A 16,042-nucleotide genomic window follows, 5' to 3' on the forward strand; every position below is an offset into this window, starting at 1 on the left:
CAGACGGAAAGGGGTAGAAGAGAAATAACAGCTCAGGGGCCGAGGATTCCGGTCATCTTCATGATTCAGCGCCAATTCTGCGCCGTCGCAGTGAGCGGTTGGCACTCAATAGGTGGAGCCTTCCAGGGCGTTCAGTCGTCTGCCTCTGCATGCGGCTGCCGTTGATGACGCAGAAAGGGAGAAAAAAGAAAAGAAAAAAGGTTGAATGGGCACCCCACTAAACCCAAGTGGCAGAAAATACCTAAACCCCACATCATGTTTTGATAGCTTCAACAAACCAGGCAGCCTCAGAACGCGCTAGCTTGCAATCCAGCAAAGATCTAGCCAGCACGTCGCAGAACCGCGACATGCCAGCCCTAGCCATGGGTAGCAGCGTGCCCCCCATTGACCGGATCAGCTCGCACTCGGACGAGTCGATCGAGGAGCGATGCTTTTCCGGCTGCCTCATCTGCCTCGAGGGGCACTACACCGAGGCCCCCGCCATGGGCCCTCTCACGGCCGCCAAGGTCACGAGCATGGTATCGAGGACTCTTGAGAAGACTCACACCTACAAAGACGTTCGGTAGGTCTAGCTTGCCTTCTCCAGAAGCACCGGCCGATCGAGGCGTGTGGCTAACTCTGCGGCCGACGCTCGCGCTTCCGCCTCGCAGCGAGGCTCTGTCCAAAAATGTGGGCATCTGGATGTACCTCACCAAGATCTTCGCCTCGGCGGTCCCGCACCTGAGCAAGCGCTCTGTCGGGCCGCTCGGCGGGTCCAACGACCCGGGCAAGGGCGTCGACTCGGGGGACAGCACCTCGCTCATCCTCAAGCACTACGCCACGCTCAAGGAGGACCTGCAGGTCCTCAACAAGCTGATGCACATTGCCCGCAACCTGCTGGTCACGTCGGAGCCCGAGGTGCCCCAGGACATCTGCGCAGCCGTGCACTTTGACCAGATGGTCTACCAGACAATCATCCTCTGCGTCAACGTCACCAGCAAGGGCTACGACGTCGAGGGTCTCGACGACGTCTGCAAGATGAAGCTGACCGAGATCACGGAGCTCTACAAAAAGCTGATGGTCACCTCGCTGCAGCAGGCCCACAACTGGACGGCCAAGAACGACCGCAACAAGATGTCCTTCTGGTTTGACGTGCTGTTCGACGACGACTCCACGGCCGATGACGACGAGACGGGCTTCCGTCTCGAAGTCGCAAAGACCGAGGTCTCCAACTGGCTTGAGCGGAACTCTACCATGTGTGACAAGGCCAGAAAACTGCTTAGGGAGTACGCCGAGGTGCAGGCCCAAGGGCACCGGCCGCCCGGCCCTCTGCCTCCCATCTCACCACTGGCTTGGAATTGGCTTCCGGGAGGCGACACAAAGTCGCGAGCCGTCGTCCCTCCGCCGTCCACCGAGCCCGTCTGGGTCGAGAAGGAGACGGACAAGTTCGAGCAAGACAAGGCCTACGGGCGCGTGTCCCACGAGATCGACATGTGGTGGACCAAGGCCCGCGACGAGAACTACTGCGAGTGGAAGGTGCCCATGCCGTCGGTCGAGTTTGCCCAGAAGCGGGCTGAGGCTTGTAAGACCAGCCTCCTCCAGCATTACACGTCATATCGTGAGGGCGACTTCGACGACGAGGACGGCGACATGTACGAAGGGGAGATTGTCGACGGCGAATTCGAGGGTAGCATTCAAGGCCCCGCACACGATGGGGCGCCTAGGCATGGGTCGCGCAGTCTCGTGCAGGGCTACGTCGAGGACATGAACGAGGGGGCCGAGGAGGATGAAGACGACGAGGAAGAGGAGGATGATGTGGACGATGCCGAGTCGTACGGTGACGGGCCAATGACTGGTCTCCTCACCGAGATCCCCAACATCCTGGACCCCAAGCAGATCGAGGCGCTGCACATGATTGTCAAGTCATGCATAGTTGACACGGTTAACAGCCTTGCACCCTACGAGAACCGCCAGCGGACGAGATGCCGCATGTTCATTGCGCTCGAGTGCGGCAAGAGCCTGCTGCGCGAGATGCTGGTCTTCATCGCTGTCTGGGAGAAGGACGAGGCATCGCTGATCTTCCAGATCACGATGCAGATCGTCGAGGCCCTGCACCACAATGCTCTGCTGCCCTACACATGGAAAGCTCTGCGCATCCCCAAAGACATCACCTCACCAGCACAGACGGTGCTGCTGCGTCTTATCAATCACATGTACCGCACATGTCCAAAGGGCCCGATCGCGAACGAGTCGCCCGCCGAGAAGCACGTGGCCGAGAACCGCGTCAAATTGCTGCATTTCCTCTTCAGTAATTTCCGCAGTCGCATCGTGCCCGAGTGTCTTGCGTTGATGGTGATACAAGCACACATCCGCGAAGGAGTCATATATGAGGCCGACTTCCCGGTCGATAATTGGGATATGGAACGTGCCAAGGACGGGCTCGCCCAGTTCCTTGACTTCCTTATCACGGCCGCCGAGGACCACGAGCTGCGAAGCCGCCTGATCGAGTGGGACGCCACATACGAGCTAGTTACTCTCCTGAGAAACCTCGAGAGGGCCGTCGAGAAGAAGCCGCTGGTGTCAGCCCCACCGCCGAGGAACAATGGCGGTGATGCCCAGTCCGCCGCGGCTGCCGCCAACACCAGCGGCGCCCCATCACCCCCACCGCCAACAGCAGTGCCGGGCTTCCCCCGCGCCCCGTACCCTTTCGAGGATGGAGACGAACATCTTCCGCCCCCGCCGCCTCCACCTCCGCCGTGCGCGCCGCCCGGACAGGAGCCTGCTCACAAGTATCCCTGGCCCGAGGTCAAGTGCCAGGTTCTCGCTCTCCTGGCTTCGCTACTGCAACCTGCGCCCGGAAAGACCTCGCCCGGTAACGAGACGGTCCAGAGGAAGGTGGTTCAGTACAACGGCATGCCTGCGCTGTTGAACTCGAGTCTTTACGACGATCACAACAGGTTTGCGCGCGAGCGTGTCCAGCTATGTCTCAAGTGGCTGCTTGACGGCGGCGTTGAGGCAAATCAGTTCGTCAATAACCTCGTCAAAGTGAAGGAGGCCGAGGAGGCCAAGGCCGGCGCCGGCCCAAGCTCTGGATCAGGTCAGGCTCCCAGCGCGACACGAGCCGGACCTTCAACGGCTGCCAAACCTGGCCCTTCTGGCAAGCCCAAGCCCGGTGAGGTCACCACGGTTAGGATTGACGGTGTCGAGGGTGAGGTCAAAGTCAAGATCCAAGCCCCTTCGTCGAACAACCCCTCTCAAGCCCACACTGGCGGTGATAGGAGCGCGGAATCGAGTACCGCCGCGACTACTGCTCCCGCTCCTAGCAGTAGCTCCACGATAACACCTCATCGTCCGTCCCCGCCGGTCCCCACCACCGCTGGTGCTGCCGCGGCTGGTGCTGGGGGTGCCACCCCCGCAGGTCCGCAACGCGCGCCAACTGATGCCGATAGAGAGTACATGTAAGGGAGTAGCCCACCGCTCAGTCCTGGCTGATCAGAGACTAGAGAGATGCGCAGTCTGTCTCGGGTTTCCTTCCGGAATGCTTCTGACAAAGATTGATCGTTTCACGGCCTCGTTTCTAGGAATAAGCTGAGCGAAGCGATAGAATCGCTTGTGCTCCCCGGTCTCCACAACATCGGAGGGCAGAACGCGGCCCAGGTGGCGGGGATCCTGCCCGGGCCTGGCGAGATGCCACAGGGGGTGGCGGCGGAGCAAGGGGCGGCGCTACTCCTCGAGAGCATGATTGGGCTGTACCAAATGGGAGCGCAGCAGCGCGGCATCCAGGTCGAGGTGCCCGAGGAGTGGCGTCGGCTGCTGCGCGACGGCTGGGAGGCGCGCATCCCGACCGTGTCCGAGTGGCTCCGCCAGCGCGTCCTCGAGTTTGAGGCCCGCATCCCTGAGGAGTTCCTCCGCCGCGTCGAGGAGCAGCACGATGCTCGGGCTAGGAGCCAGTCCGATGGAGGCGGTAGGGGCTAGAGGCCCCCCAACCTGTGGACCTCCCACATGTCGCCCCAAAGCGCTGCGGACCGGGATGACCGAACCAAGACGACGTTCAACGGGCTTGGTCTGAGGGATGCGTTCCGCCGGCTTCGTGGCCAACTTCCGAGGAAGCAGCAGCGAACAGCCCAACGTGACGGACGGACGGGGTAGAAGTCGGAAACCATGCGCCGGGCTTCGCGAAAGCTGTCTCTTTGGGCGGATACACTGCTTTATATATATATATATCTGTAATTCCTACTTTACATCCATTGTCATCATCGTGCCCACAACATCGGCATTTGATCGCTTTTATATTCTACCACTAGGGATACTAATATGAGCCCGTTGCCGTCAATCTCCAGCAGTGAGGAGACAATCTTTGAGCAAGCGAGGAAGAAACCGAGGACGAAAGAGTGGGACAGCAGAGTTTAGGTGGTGATTATCAACCATGGCGGTTTTCAACTGGTGTGTTCAGAGCAAATGAGATCCGTGGTGCAGCAGCTTGCAATGATACATGTGGTGTGCACAAGACAATGTATTATTTATTTATGGAAGCCTGGCTGCCTATCTTGTGCATAGATTAACTGAAGCGACGCTGGAATAATGCCTCCTCTAATGGCTTTGTATTGTCTTTCGTGATATCATCGTTTCCGTTCCTTGATAACCCCCTTCCTTTTTTTCTCCCTTCTCTTGTTTGATTTCGCCCAAGCCCGCCAGCACACCAAGGACGCACATTAGACCCATTCATCCGTTCTTTCTCCCGGTGTGTCCAGTGACTCTGGCAAATCAAATCAAAATGGCATAGCCCCGCCATAAAAACACAGCCAACCCACCGACCGACCGTTTGTATGGTGAGACGAAAGAAAAAAAAAAGAAAAAGAAAAAACGCACTACCAAACGCTGTCAGCCTGTTGTGCCTGCCGCGATGGCGAGGAGTTCTAATCCCTGCTTGCTCCGCGGGAGCCCTCCTCGACAGCAGCCAGGATGAGGTCCTTGGCCTTCTCGACGCCGTCTTTGGTACCGACGATCTCGATGGCGTCGTCGCTGCCCTGGCGCGGCACCGTGATCTGGCATCCCGTCTGCTTGCGGATCTGGTTGACCTTGCTGCCGCCCTGGCCGATGACGAAGCGGCAGGTACGCGGGTCCGCCAGGTTGAGGTAGCCCGTGGCGCTGCCCTTCTGGGCCTGCTCCAGCGCCGTGTCGATCAGCTTCTTGGCCTTCTCGATGCCGGCGGGCGGGCCGCGCAGGACCCAGGGGATCATGCCCTGGTCCTCGTCAGAGCCGGCGCCGGCGCTCTCGACCACATTCCACGAGTGCGCATCAGCCGCCGGCTCATCCGTGATGAGCGGCAGCGCGCCGCCGTTGCTACGCGCGCCGGCCGACTGAGACGGCTTGGGCGGCACGGCATGGCCGGCGTGGTCGACCGTGACCTGGTGGTCGTTACGGAGCTTGCGGAAGATCTGCCCGCCGTTGGAGACGGCATGGTGCAGGCTGCGCGGCACCTCGACCGTCTCGCCCTGCTGCTCCTTGACCAGCGACTGGATGTGCTCCTTGGCGGATTCCACGTCGGCGGGCAGGCCAGATATCTTGACGCCCGTCTTGCCATCACCCTGCTTGGGGATGTCAATCGACACCTTCAACTTGGCCTCCAGCTGCCGCTTCACGTCACCGCCGCGGCCGATCAGTGTCCTGTGCTTCTCGATGGGCACGTCGATCACCTCGGAAACCTGGCTCTCGCGCTGAGACACAATCTCTTGTATCTTGGCAACGATCTTCTCCACAATATCTGTGCGTCCCTCGATCTTGATGGTGTTGCCGTCAGAGTCCTGCTTGGGGAAGCGCACAGTACGGGCCAGCTCGCGGCGGTCGTCGGAGCCGCCGGCAGACACGACAATGTCCTTGAGGGTGGCGCCTGGATAGTCGCACGTCAGTACCCGAGCACCATAGCGCCAGAAGACAGCGAACGTTACAGAAGGGACTTACCTCCGGCACCGATGAGTGCCTTGTGATACTTGCGCTCCACCTCGATCTCCCGGACGACCGTGTCGTCGAACACCGACTTCTTTTCCTCCAAGATCTTCTTAGCCGCCGCGACCTGAGACTTGGTGCCCTTGATCAGAATCTCGACAATGGTGTCGGGAGATTCCCTGCCATTGGGGATGTCGATCTTGGCGCCCGTCTCGGTGCGGAGAGCGTCCATGACGGAGCCGCCTGAGCCGATGAAATGAGGAAGCTGCTTCTGCTGGACAGGCACGGTGGCCGTGTACGAGTGATCCCTTGAGTACTGGACCAGGGACAGGATCTCGTCGCGGGCCTCGTCTGCACCCTTCTTGGGCCCCCTGATCAGCACCTCGTCGGGTGCTTGCTGCCTTCGCTGCTTGGCTCCCGCATCACTAGCCGCGTCGGCCGCCGAGTCGTCATCATCCTTGGCCGGCTTGGCCGAGCGAGGGAAGAAGATCAGGACCTTGTACCTGGTCTGAAGGCGGTTGATCTGGGAACCCTGGGTTCCGATAAGCTCCCTATGGAACTTGGGGTCGATCTTCAGCACGTGCGTCATCTCGTCGGCCAGCTGGCGAGCCCAGCTCTGGATGTGAGACCTTGCGGCCTCGGCCTTGGCCTTTGGTCCCTTGAGCTCAACCTTGCCATCCTGGACCTGGATCTCGACGTCAAACTTCTCCCGCAGCTCGCGGATGTTGCTACCACCCTTTCCGATCAGATGATTGGCAAACTTTTGCGGGAAGTCGAACTCAAGCGTGAAGCCGCGCTCCTTCTCGTCCTCGGTCTCTTGCTGAATGAAGGCGACGACCTTGGTAGCGAGTCTCTCGACTGAGGATTTGGGACCACGGAGGGTGACCGTGGTTCCCAGGGCAGAAACCCGGACGCGAATCTGGTCGGGGGCCCGGTTCTCCTGCTCCTTCTTGATGAACCTCTTGAGCTTGTCGTGGAACCTAGAAGCAGAGAGAGGCACGTGTTGGTTAGCGAAACGACAGCCATCAAGGGGCAAGAAGGTGGGGGATGGGCTTACTTGTGAGGCACGTCGATGGGAATCGACGTGATCTGCTCTTGGTGGCCAATGATGTCGATGAGGTGCTTCTTGGCGGCACTAAGACCCTCCTGGAACGCCTTGACGTCGGCTGCGGACGGGGCAGCGCGCGGGACCTGATACTCGGCGTCGACGGGGGCAACCTCCTCGAAAACAAGCAGCACGGGCGCGCCGACGTCAGAGGTCTCAGGAACGACCAGTTGGACGCCATACGTCTCCTTGACCCTGTTCTTGACCTCGTCCCTCAAGTAGGTGTGGAAGAACGGGTCAATAGGAACGGTGGCCATGCGCGAAGGGGGGTGGCTGTCCACGAGGCCCTTGATCTCGGACTGTGCACGGATGGCGTTCTTGCCATCGCGGGCGTAGAGCTCCCAGGGCAGAGCGCCCTCGCGAGTGAAGGGGGTGTTGATGTGGGTGTTGTACATCCTCTCGAGGCGTTTGATCTCATCACGCTGGCGAAGGTAGCGGGTCACGTTGCGCGCGTGTGCGGCGGCGCCGCCCGGCGCCTGGCGGTGGAATCTCGAGATGTCGAGGTTCGAGCATTGCATGTTAAGCGCCAGATCCATCGCCTTCTCCGCGCCCGCCTGCAGCTTGCTGGCGGGTCCGACGATGGTCACCATGTCGTCATCCTCATCGGTCGGCAGGATGATGGCACAGCCCGTCTCGTCGAAGAAATCTTCTATGGGGACGCCGCGGTCGCCGATGATGAACTGATGCCTGCCCCGCTGGATGGACAGCTGCTCCAGCATCAGCTGTTGGCGGAGCTCCTCTACCTTGCGCTCGATGTCGGCGCGCGCGGCCTGCACGGCAGCACGCTCTCCAGCCAGATGGATGAAGCTCTCCAACGGCGCGGGGTTGAAGGCGGGCCGCTGTCCGGCCGGGGGAGCCGACGGGGGTTGTGACGACCATGGCTGGTGGGGTGGTATCCGCACGTTGACATCGTCGCCAAAAGCCAAGCCCTGGCCGATAAAGGGATAGAACTCGGCCGGGATGCTGCGCAGCTTTGTGCTAACGTTGGCAGACCGCTCCTTCGCGATAGCCAGGACGGCATCCTGGGCAGCACGGGCGGACAGGGCATTTCCTTCGATGAGGACATCGACCATGGCGTCGTCGTCATCATCCACAGGGCCCGCGCCGGCGTCCTTGGGAAGCTGGATCCGAGCACCCGTCTTCTCCTGGAGCGCCTTGATGGTCGAGCCCTGCTTTCCGATGATGTGGGACCTAGAGGAGTGGGGGATTGATACCTTGACGGTTTGCTACAAGGCGGAAACGAAGGTCAGCACGGGTTCAGGGATCAATCTCAGCACGGGAACCACGGAATGGAATGGATAGCCACAGGCACGCCATGGCATTGGCACAGCGCCACGCACCTTGGCGCCGATCTGCTGAACGAGGTCTTTGAGGGCCTGGTGGGCGACGTCCTGGGGTCCGGTAGCCTCGAAGCGAAGACGGCCGTTCGGGGCGGAGCTCATGGTGACGTTGGCACGGGACTTGCGGTTGAGATCTTTCAGGATGTCCGGGATAGGCCGCTTGAGCTGGGCACGGGGCATGATCTGCTGCGGTTCTAGGAACACATGGGTGACGTTGCGGCCGGGGATTGAGAGGGCCGGGGGACCGCCGCGGGAGCCGTTCGGGGTGGAGGCGCCGGAGTCGGCATCGACGGGGGTGCCGCCGTCGGCCTTGGAACCATTGGAGGCCGTCTTGGCGCTCCAGACAGGGGGGACGGCAGTATTGGCCTTCTTGGGCCCGCCAAGTTCGGGGAACAGCTCGTGGGAGTGGGTGTCGATGCTAGCCGAAGGGGCCGGGGAGGCATTCTGCTTGCTGGCGGCCTTGGCAGCCGCGGGCTGGGGCGAATGCTGCGGGAGATCGGGATCTTCGGCGTCTTCGACGGTCACGGTGTGGTTCTGGCGGAGCTGGTCCGCGAGAGAGCCGGGCTCAGCGCCGTCGACATGGTCGGGGGCGGCGGTCGAAGCCATCGTGGATCAGGCAGGAGTCGGACGATATCGGACAGGCGGTAGACGGAGGGCCGGTCCCAGCAAGGGGTGGCACAATGGGAGTGTAACTGGAGAGGAAGGCAGCCTGGTGGACCATCAATTAGCATGGGGCTGTCGTGCCAGGCGGTTGCACAGACGGTGCTACCGTGATGCGATGTTGCGGTCACCGGCCGACTTGGCAGGCGGAGCACAGCGAGGCCGACGGCGGCCGCGGGCGGAGGCCAGGTCCAAGGGGATGATGCAAGGGAGAGGGGGAGGTCGGTGTGTGTAAGCGAGAGGACGGGATTTCCGGCTGCCCCAGACTGGTGGCACCTGGGCACCGCAACAGAGGCTTGGGCAACCAGAGCGCAAGGCCGCTGACACGCACGGCCAGAGCCGCCGGCGGTGGGAGCTGAAGGAGGGTGTGGTGGTCGGTACCTTGAATATGGGAACGTACGGGGCTTGGGGGAGGCGGCGGCGGCGAGCAGAGAGTTTGGGCAAGCTGCTCTCTAGAACATGATGCAAGCACACTTGTTGGGGGGACACGGCGAGGGGATCACGGAGCGATTGCACCAGGCTTGGGGGTCTGACAGGCGACTTACTTTGCACGAGGAGCAGGTTGTTCGTGATCTTTTTTCAGGGTCGACGCAATCCGGAGGACAGCGTTGCACTTTCCCTGAAGTTCTAGATCCAATTCGATTTTGCCGTTTAGAACAGGGGTCCGCCAGGGACAGGCAAGATCCCCACACCCCACCTGCGGCGTCTCTTGAGGCTTGGGCTAGGGGCCTTGAGTTGGCGTGACTTCAGCTGGCTGCGTCAAGCCTCATCCTCCCCAACATGTACTGCCGTCTCTCAAATCACCAGACACAAGCCTCGCCATGTGCGGGCACGCGAGCAAGGCAACTATCGCGAGTCAAGCGGTCTGCGTTGGCTACATGCTTGTGTGGTGGAACTGAATCACCCCGAGCGTTGCTGCCAACGCGAACGAGGCCAGAAAGATGCGTTGGCCACCTGGCTGGCGCTGACGGGACTGATCCTAATACCCACCGCTCGGACGACTCAAAGAGCTTCCAAGGCACCAAACCGCTTTCCGGCGGCTGTGTGGAATCCACCTGGCAGGAATCTTTCTACCAAGCATTGCGGAGCTTGTGACAGCGGAGCGGCATATGTGAGATAAAGGAGGTGCGTTATGGTCGGACGAACAGCACGCAGCCTAGATGCCACTCACCGATGCACGATCCCGAGAGCACCTCGTCCTCCGGCTGTTCATGGCGTGGTCTACCTTGTGGAGGGCGCTTTTGTGGCACATGCAATCTCGGGTGCAGTTCCAACGTGGTCTCCTCCGCCGAATGCTGCTTTACAGTGAACGCCAGAGGGGTCACGCAAGGCGTGATGAAGCCAAGGAACGATCGGATGACGGCCCGCTTGAGCCACGGCAAGATGTGAGTGGATGACGCCCGCAGGCCGGACGTGCCCGTCGGTGCTAAAGCAACGGCGGAATGATGGTGAATGCTCTCACCCGGTCCTCCTTGGGCGGTATTGGATGTCCACATTTGCCGATTAACCAGTACCAAAAGAAAAGAAGGAGAACCCGAGGGGTTGGCTCTCTAACGGGCTGCATAGCGACAGACACCTCGATTAGACAGTTGCCGTGCGTGCATGCATAAATAATAAATACTTTGCAGAACCGGTCCGGCGCCACCATCCAAGACGACATTGGCTGTGCCAATCCATCCATATGCAAGGTCCAGACAATTGAGGCCAGGAGCTTCGTCAGTAAAACGAATGGGTTGGAGTGGTGGAATTGATCGAGTTCGTGCGCCATTGCATCGGACCCGCATGTTCGTTGGATGAGAGTGACGCGAACTCAAAACGGCCGGAACAACAGAGAAAAGACAAATTGAACAGCCAATGTGTTCATAAGCCTCTATTAGCGCCCCCCACATTGTGCTAAAAAGATTGCGCCCGGCCAGAGCGAGCGACGTGAGTGCGCAACCTCCAACATGACAATGGTAGTGCGTCTCGAAATGAAGAGACAGTATTGACGGGGGTGGATGGCGTTGCTGGCTTCCATGATATCCTTGATATAAACCGACGGCTCCCATCCATCCCGCGACTGATAGCAGCTAGCTCGCGGCTCTGCAATTTTATTTCATCCCTCCTCCCGTCTTCCCCCTTTTTTTTTCTTTTTTTTTTTTTTGGCGCCGACCCCAACGGCCCGTTTGTGGCCCTTCTGCACTGACGGCGGTTACTCTGCGAGTCACGACTCGGAATTGAGGACGGTTGAAGGTGCGCCACCAGATGGGAGCTGCTGTCCCAACAACTCGCCGCTGCTCGCCAGCCCTGAAACTGGTGCTGGGGACGCAGCCCGGGAGCCAATGTGCGCGCTTCCAGGTATCCTGGCCTTTTTGCTTTCTCAACCAGGGCCTGTTTCGCTCGTCCACGGCAGACAAGAGACAAGTGGTCTCGAAGCTTCACAGCTCAGCTAGCAAGAAGCGCCGTTCCCGGCAACGAACCCATCAGAGGATCCCATGATCCACCGGGGAGGGGTTTGCTTTCTATTGCTTCCTCTGCCGTCGAGCTCGTCTTGCTTCTGCACGGCGTCGAAGTGATTTGCATTTGCAGCGGGACGAGCATCTCGATTACTGACCAGAGGGCACGCAAGCGATGCCGGCTTACTACACACCTCACCTACCTACTGACATCTTATCATTGTTCCTGGAGAAGGAAGAAGCGGCAAATGGGAACAAGACCCCGCTTTCGCATTCTCGGGACCGTGGTGTGTAGGTACGTATTGTAGCAACTCGGTCAATGGAGGGTGGATGGAAATCGGTTGGCAGATTGGGGGCCAAATGCGTGTGGTCACTCTCCGCTTGGAAACTGACATGGAAGCTGGTGCCCAGACAAACAGAATGGAAGTGTACGCCCCAAACAGAAACGAGCATGGGGAACTCGATCTGCCCGATGAAATGACACAAATAGAAAATCCCGAGTCATAATCCCAATCCAGTTCCCAGACCAGAGATTTTGCGCCTGTGTCGCTGCTTCCTTGCTGCATGGCAATTATCCGGGACCTTTCAGCAGCAATGTTGTGTCATCCGCTTGCGGCACCGCTCCTGTGGGACGGCGGCATGGCACATCCATTCCATTCATCCACTGTTTCGACCAGAGCGCCCACTGGAGGCTGAGGCAAGCGTGGGACGACAGCCGAGACCCTGCAATCTTTCAACCGTCAACGTGTTTCCCCACTCGCGCCAACCTGAGGGACGGGCACCTCCCCGCCCATCTCCAGCACCGCTGTCCACAGTGTGGAGATGGTAGCTTTCGTGAGAAGTCGAGGTTTCCTGCAAAGGCCTCTTTTCGAGGGCACACATGCTTTCGAGGGCGCTTGAGGATAGTGGGAGACACAATTGGGCCAGCTACTCTCTTTTTGTTGATGGAGTCCCAAAGGGTAACCTAGCCGTACCACCTACCCAAAGCCCCTAGATAGAGGTACTGTGCACCTACCAGGACAGTAAAGAAGAATACGTACCCAGGTACGGATATAAGGGATAATAGCAAAGAAAAAGCAAGTGCACACTCCCAATTGTTTGGCCGCCTAGCTGCTAATGGAGTGTTGCACAAGACAGCGCCCCACTGAGCCGTCGCATCAATCAGTCAGTCGGTCAATCGTATTGACGCATGTCCCCAGTCCGGTCTGCAACCCCCTTCCCTGCTTGCGACCCTGAAGCACGGCGGAACCAGTGGGCAGGCTCGCGACAGGTGATGTAATTACACCAGAGAGAGGTCTGCGCGGCCAATCCCGACAGGAGGGGGAAAAAAGGCGTTGGCTGCCATCGGCCACGGGCAGAAACCGGTTGTTGGCCTCGATGCTACTAAACCTCGTAGACTGTGCAGCTGCTGCCCATGCATCTTCCCTCGGGGCTTCTCGCACGTCTTGGTCGTTTCGCCCGTCGAGGACCCCTACCTAGTTAGTATACCCAGTCACCCACCCGACCCGATCTCGACTCAAACCTGGTAGGTACCTGGCCGTGCGGAATGGGAATGGGTGTGCATCTGAAGTTTTTTCTCTCCCCTTCTGCACCGCTCAGAGCACAGCGCCATCCCACACCACAGCCTTCGTTTGCATAAGGCACCAAGGGCACCAACAAGGAAGGTAGCCAGGCCCCCCCCCCAAATTTGAGCCACCCCCCAGGCGCCCGCCCGCCATCCCACCTGCGCAGCGGCGTCTGGTGCGTGCACAGCCAGAGGCCCTCGAGGCAAGGCCTGACCTTGCACACCAGACCTTGCAGACCAGACCATTGAAGCGCCCGCGTTCACCCCTCAAAGCTCCTGGCTCCTGGGTCGTCGGATCATGGACGGACAGCACCGAGACCTGGACACGACCATCCACGGCAGCAATTCGCAGCGGCGCAAACTCGTCAAGAAGCCGCCCCCGTCGGCGCGCCAGAACCACAGCTCGACGCTGAGCACCGATGGTCGCCTTGACGCCCAATCGCTCGTGAGCAAACGCAGCTCGAGCAGCCTCCGCCGCGCGCCAACCGCTCCACTATCCAGGGCTGCCACCACCGCGTCGTCCAAAACCTCGTCGCCCCGGCACCCGCAGTCGGCCACCTTTGCGCCCTCGACCCGTCCCAATCACTCGCCCGTCCTGCCCGCCGGCGACTTTGCCCTGGCCCACTCGCCTGCCGCCGCCGTTGCCGCCGCCGCCGCCTGGGCCGATCGCGACTCAGACCCCCACCAGCAGGCACAGCGCCTCCACAGCAGCCAGAGCACCTCCAGCCACCGCCGCAGCCAGAGCCACAACGTCTACCCGTCGTCCCATCAGCTGCAGCAGCACCTCCAGCAGCACCACCACCAGCAGCCGCCCGCTCACCACAACCAACACAACCACCCCCATCAGCTGCACCAGCAGCAGCAGCACAATCCACTCAGCTCCCAGTCCTCAGAAGACTTCGTCGGCGCCCCCTTCGACGGCACCGCAATCCTCAACCGCCTCGACGGCTCCCACCCGACCGCCCCGAGTTCCGGCCTGCCGCATATCAGTCGGCCCTTCCCCTCTCCTCTCCCCACTGCCAACACCACAACCGCTGCCGCCGGCTCTGCTGCTGCTTCCTCTTCGCATCCCGCAACCAGGGGTACCCCTGTGCTGCGCCATTCCGCGAGCTTCTCCAACGACCTGCCGGCCATGAGTGAGAAGTCGGGCTCCAGCAAGGGCGCCGACGGTCCGTCGTCCCTCAACAAGCGCTTCTCGGACGAGACAAAGGAGCCTCGAATGCCTGGCGTCCTGAGGAAGAAGTCGGGCTTCTCCGGCTTCATGACCAGCCTGGTCGGCACCCCGAAAAAACCACTGATCTCGGCTCCAGAAAATCCCGTACATGTCACCCACGTGGGTTATGACAGCACGACGGGACAGTTCACGGTTTGTTGTTCCTTGCTGTTGCTGAAACAATCCCATTCGCTTGACTTTTTTTTCTCTCTCTCTTAATTCTTATCCTTCGTTTCCCCTCATTGCCCACTTGGTTCTGATCGCCGTCCCTCCACCCGCACGTGTTACTATTCCTCCTCACATGCGGCCGCTTTTACCCCTATTGAAGAATTCGTTTCTAACCACGCGATTGAACACGCCGTAGGGTCTACCCAAGGAGTGGCAACGATTGATCAACGAGAGTGGCATTACCGAGAAGGAGCGAAGAGAGAACCCCGAAACCCTCGTCAACGTCATCACCTTCTACAAGGAGACGACCGAGAAGCCCCAGGTAGACCAAGTGCTAGAAAAGTTCCACGATGCCAGACCAGGGATGCCCACGCAGGCGTCGTCGACCTCGGCCATGTCGCCCGGCATGTTGCCTGCTAGCTACATGTCCATGGCACCCCTGATCAGTCCACCCGCGAGTCCACGATACGCCGCCGTCAACCATGAGGGGAGCTTCGAGAACCCGCGATCACCGCCACCAGTGCCAAAGGGACCGGGCCCACTACCGGCCAAGGACATCAACCTGATGCCCAGCAGACCGGCCCCGAGACCGCCCGTCAGCTTGCCTACCCGAACGGCCCCTCAAGCCCCATACCCTGGGAAGGACTCTGGAATTGGTATGCCGCCACCCGCCGCCGATGATGCGCCTCCCGTAGCTTACCAACAAACCCCGGCCAAAGACGCCAATCCTATGCTTCCAGAAGAACACCGGTCACGATCCAACTCGCGAGTGAACGGCAATGGCTCCTACTCATCCTCCCAACAGCACCAGCAGCAGCATCAGCAGCAGCAGCATCAACAGCATCATCAGCACCAGCAGCACCAGCAGTCCCCTGCCGTTCAGGCCGCCTACCAACAGCAACTAGTCCAGCAGCAGCAGGAGCAGGCCATGGCGCAGGCACAGGCCGCCATGTCCGGGCAGGTCGGGCGCGCGCCGAGCAAGAGACAGCAACAGCCGCAGCAAACGACACCCCCGCAATCGCAGCACCAGTATGCGAGGCCGCCCGAGGCCAATGGCGCCGGTCAGTCACAGAGGCCGCCGCAGCCGCAGGTTGGGGCCGTGCCGCAGTCACGACCTCGTCACCGCCCTCGACAGAGCAACGGCGTGGACGTGGTAGCGGCCCTGAAGAGGATCTGCTCCGAGGGCGACCCGCGCGATATCTACCGCGGCTTCACCAAGATCGGACAGGGCGCATCGGGTGGCGTGTACACGGGCCACGAAAGGGGAAACAACCGCCTGGTTGCCATCAAGCAGATGAATCTGGAGCAGCAGCCCAAGAAGGATCTGATCATCAACGAGATTCTCGTCATGAAGGACAGCTCACACCCCAACATCGTCAACTTTATCGACAGCTATCTGTGCGGAGGAGAGCTCTGGGTCGTCATGGAGTTTATGGAGGGCGGCAGCCTAACGGACGTTGTCACGTTCAACATCATGACGGAGGGCCAGATCGCGTCGGTCTGCCGCGAAACGCTGTTGGGCCTGCAGCATCTCCACTCCAAGGGGGTTATCCACCGCGACATCAAGTCGGACAACATATTGCTCTCGATGGAAGGGAATATCAAGCTGAGTACGTGATCCAACCCCTCTTC

The 16,042-nt window shown here is 60.2% G+C and overlaps 4 protein-coding genes across 5 annotated transcripts in view; 2 read left to right on the forward strand and 2 right to left on the reverse strand.

Annotated features, from left to right (window-relative positions):
- The first annotated feature begins 196 nt into the window (after nucleotides 1-196).
- On the forward strand, nucleotides 197-4,393 carry GGTG_00882 (hypothetical protein). Its single transcript, XM_009218634.1, has 3 exons — nucleotides 197-562; nucleotides 651-3,437; nucleotides 3,561-4,393. The coding sequence occupies exons 1-3, from the start codon at nucleotides 348-350 to the stop codon at nucleotides 3,952-3,954; spliced, it is 3,396 nt and encodes a 1,131-aa protein (XP_009216898.1). The 5' UTR covers nucleotides 197-347; the 3' UTR covers nucleotides 3,955-4,393.
- Nucleotides 4,394-4,895: 502 nt separating this feature from the next.
- On the reverse strand, nucleotides 4,896-8,976 carry GGTG_00883 (hypothetical protein; the record flags this gene model as incomplete). The annotated part of the gene is made up of 4 exons (XM_009218635.1): nucleotides 4,896-5,869; nucleotides 5,941-6,905; nucleotides 6,983-8,256; nucleotides 8,371-8,976. 4 exons carry the CDS (start codon nucleotides 8,974-8,976, stop codon nucleotides 4,896-4,898), a joined length of 3,819 nt encoding a protein of 1,272 aa, XP_009216899.1.
- Nucleotides 8,977-9,157: 181 nt separating this feature from the next.
- On the reverse strand, nucleotides 9,158-10,526 carry GGTG_00884 (hypothetical protein; the record flags this gene model as incomplete). The annotated part of the gene is made up of 3 exons (XM_009218636.1): nucleotides 9,158-9,482; nucleotides 9,576-9,657; nucleotides 10,202-10,526. 3 exons carry the CDS (start codon nucleotides 10,524-10,526, stop codon nucleotides 9,158-9,160), a joined length of 732 nt encoding a protein of 243 aa, XP_009216900.1.
- A 2,299-nt stretch (nucleotides 10,527-12,825) lies between these two features.
- Nucleotides 12,826-16,042, forward strand: part of GGTG_00885 — a gene marked incomplete at both ends in the record, with an annotated part of 5,666 nt that continues 2,449 nt past the window's right edge. The window contains 3 exons of one of the 2 annotated variants that reach the window (XM_009218638.1): nucleotides 12,826-14,395; nucleotides 14,607-15,066; nucleotides 15,130-16,020. In XM_009218638.1, the coding sequence (XP_009216902.1) occupies nucleotides 13,328-14,395; nucleotides 14,607-15,066; nucleotides 15,130-16,020 (2,419 nt within the window). Of the gene's footprint in view, nucleotides 14,396-14,606; nucleotides 16,021-16,042 lie in introns of both variants that reach the window. The other variant, XM_009218637.1, reaches the window with a different exon arrangement.

Source organism: Gaeumannomyces tritici (assembly GCF_000145635.1).
Source record: "Gaeumannomyces tritici R3-111a-1 unplaced genomic scaffold supercont2.1, whole genome shotgun sequence".
NCBI lineage: Eukaryota > Fungi > Ascomycota > Sordariomycetes > Magnaporthales > Magnaporthaceae > Gaeumannomyces > Gaeumannomyces tritici.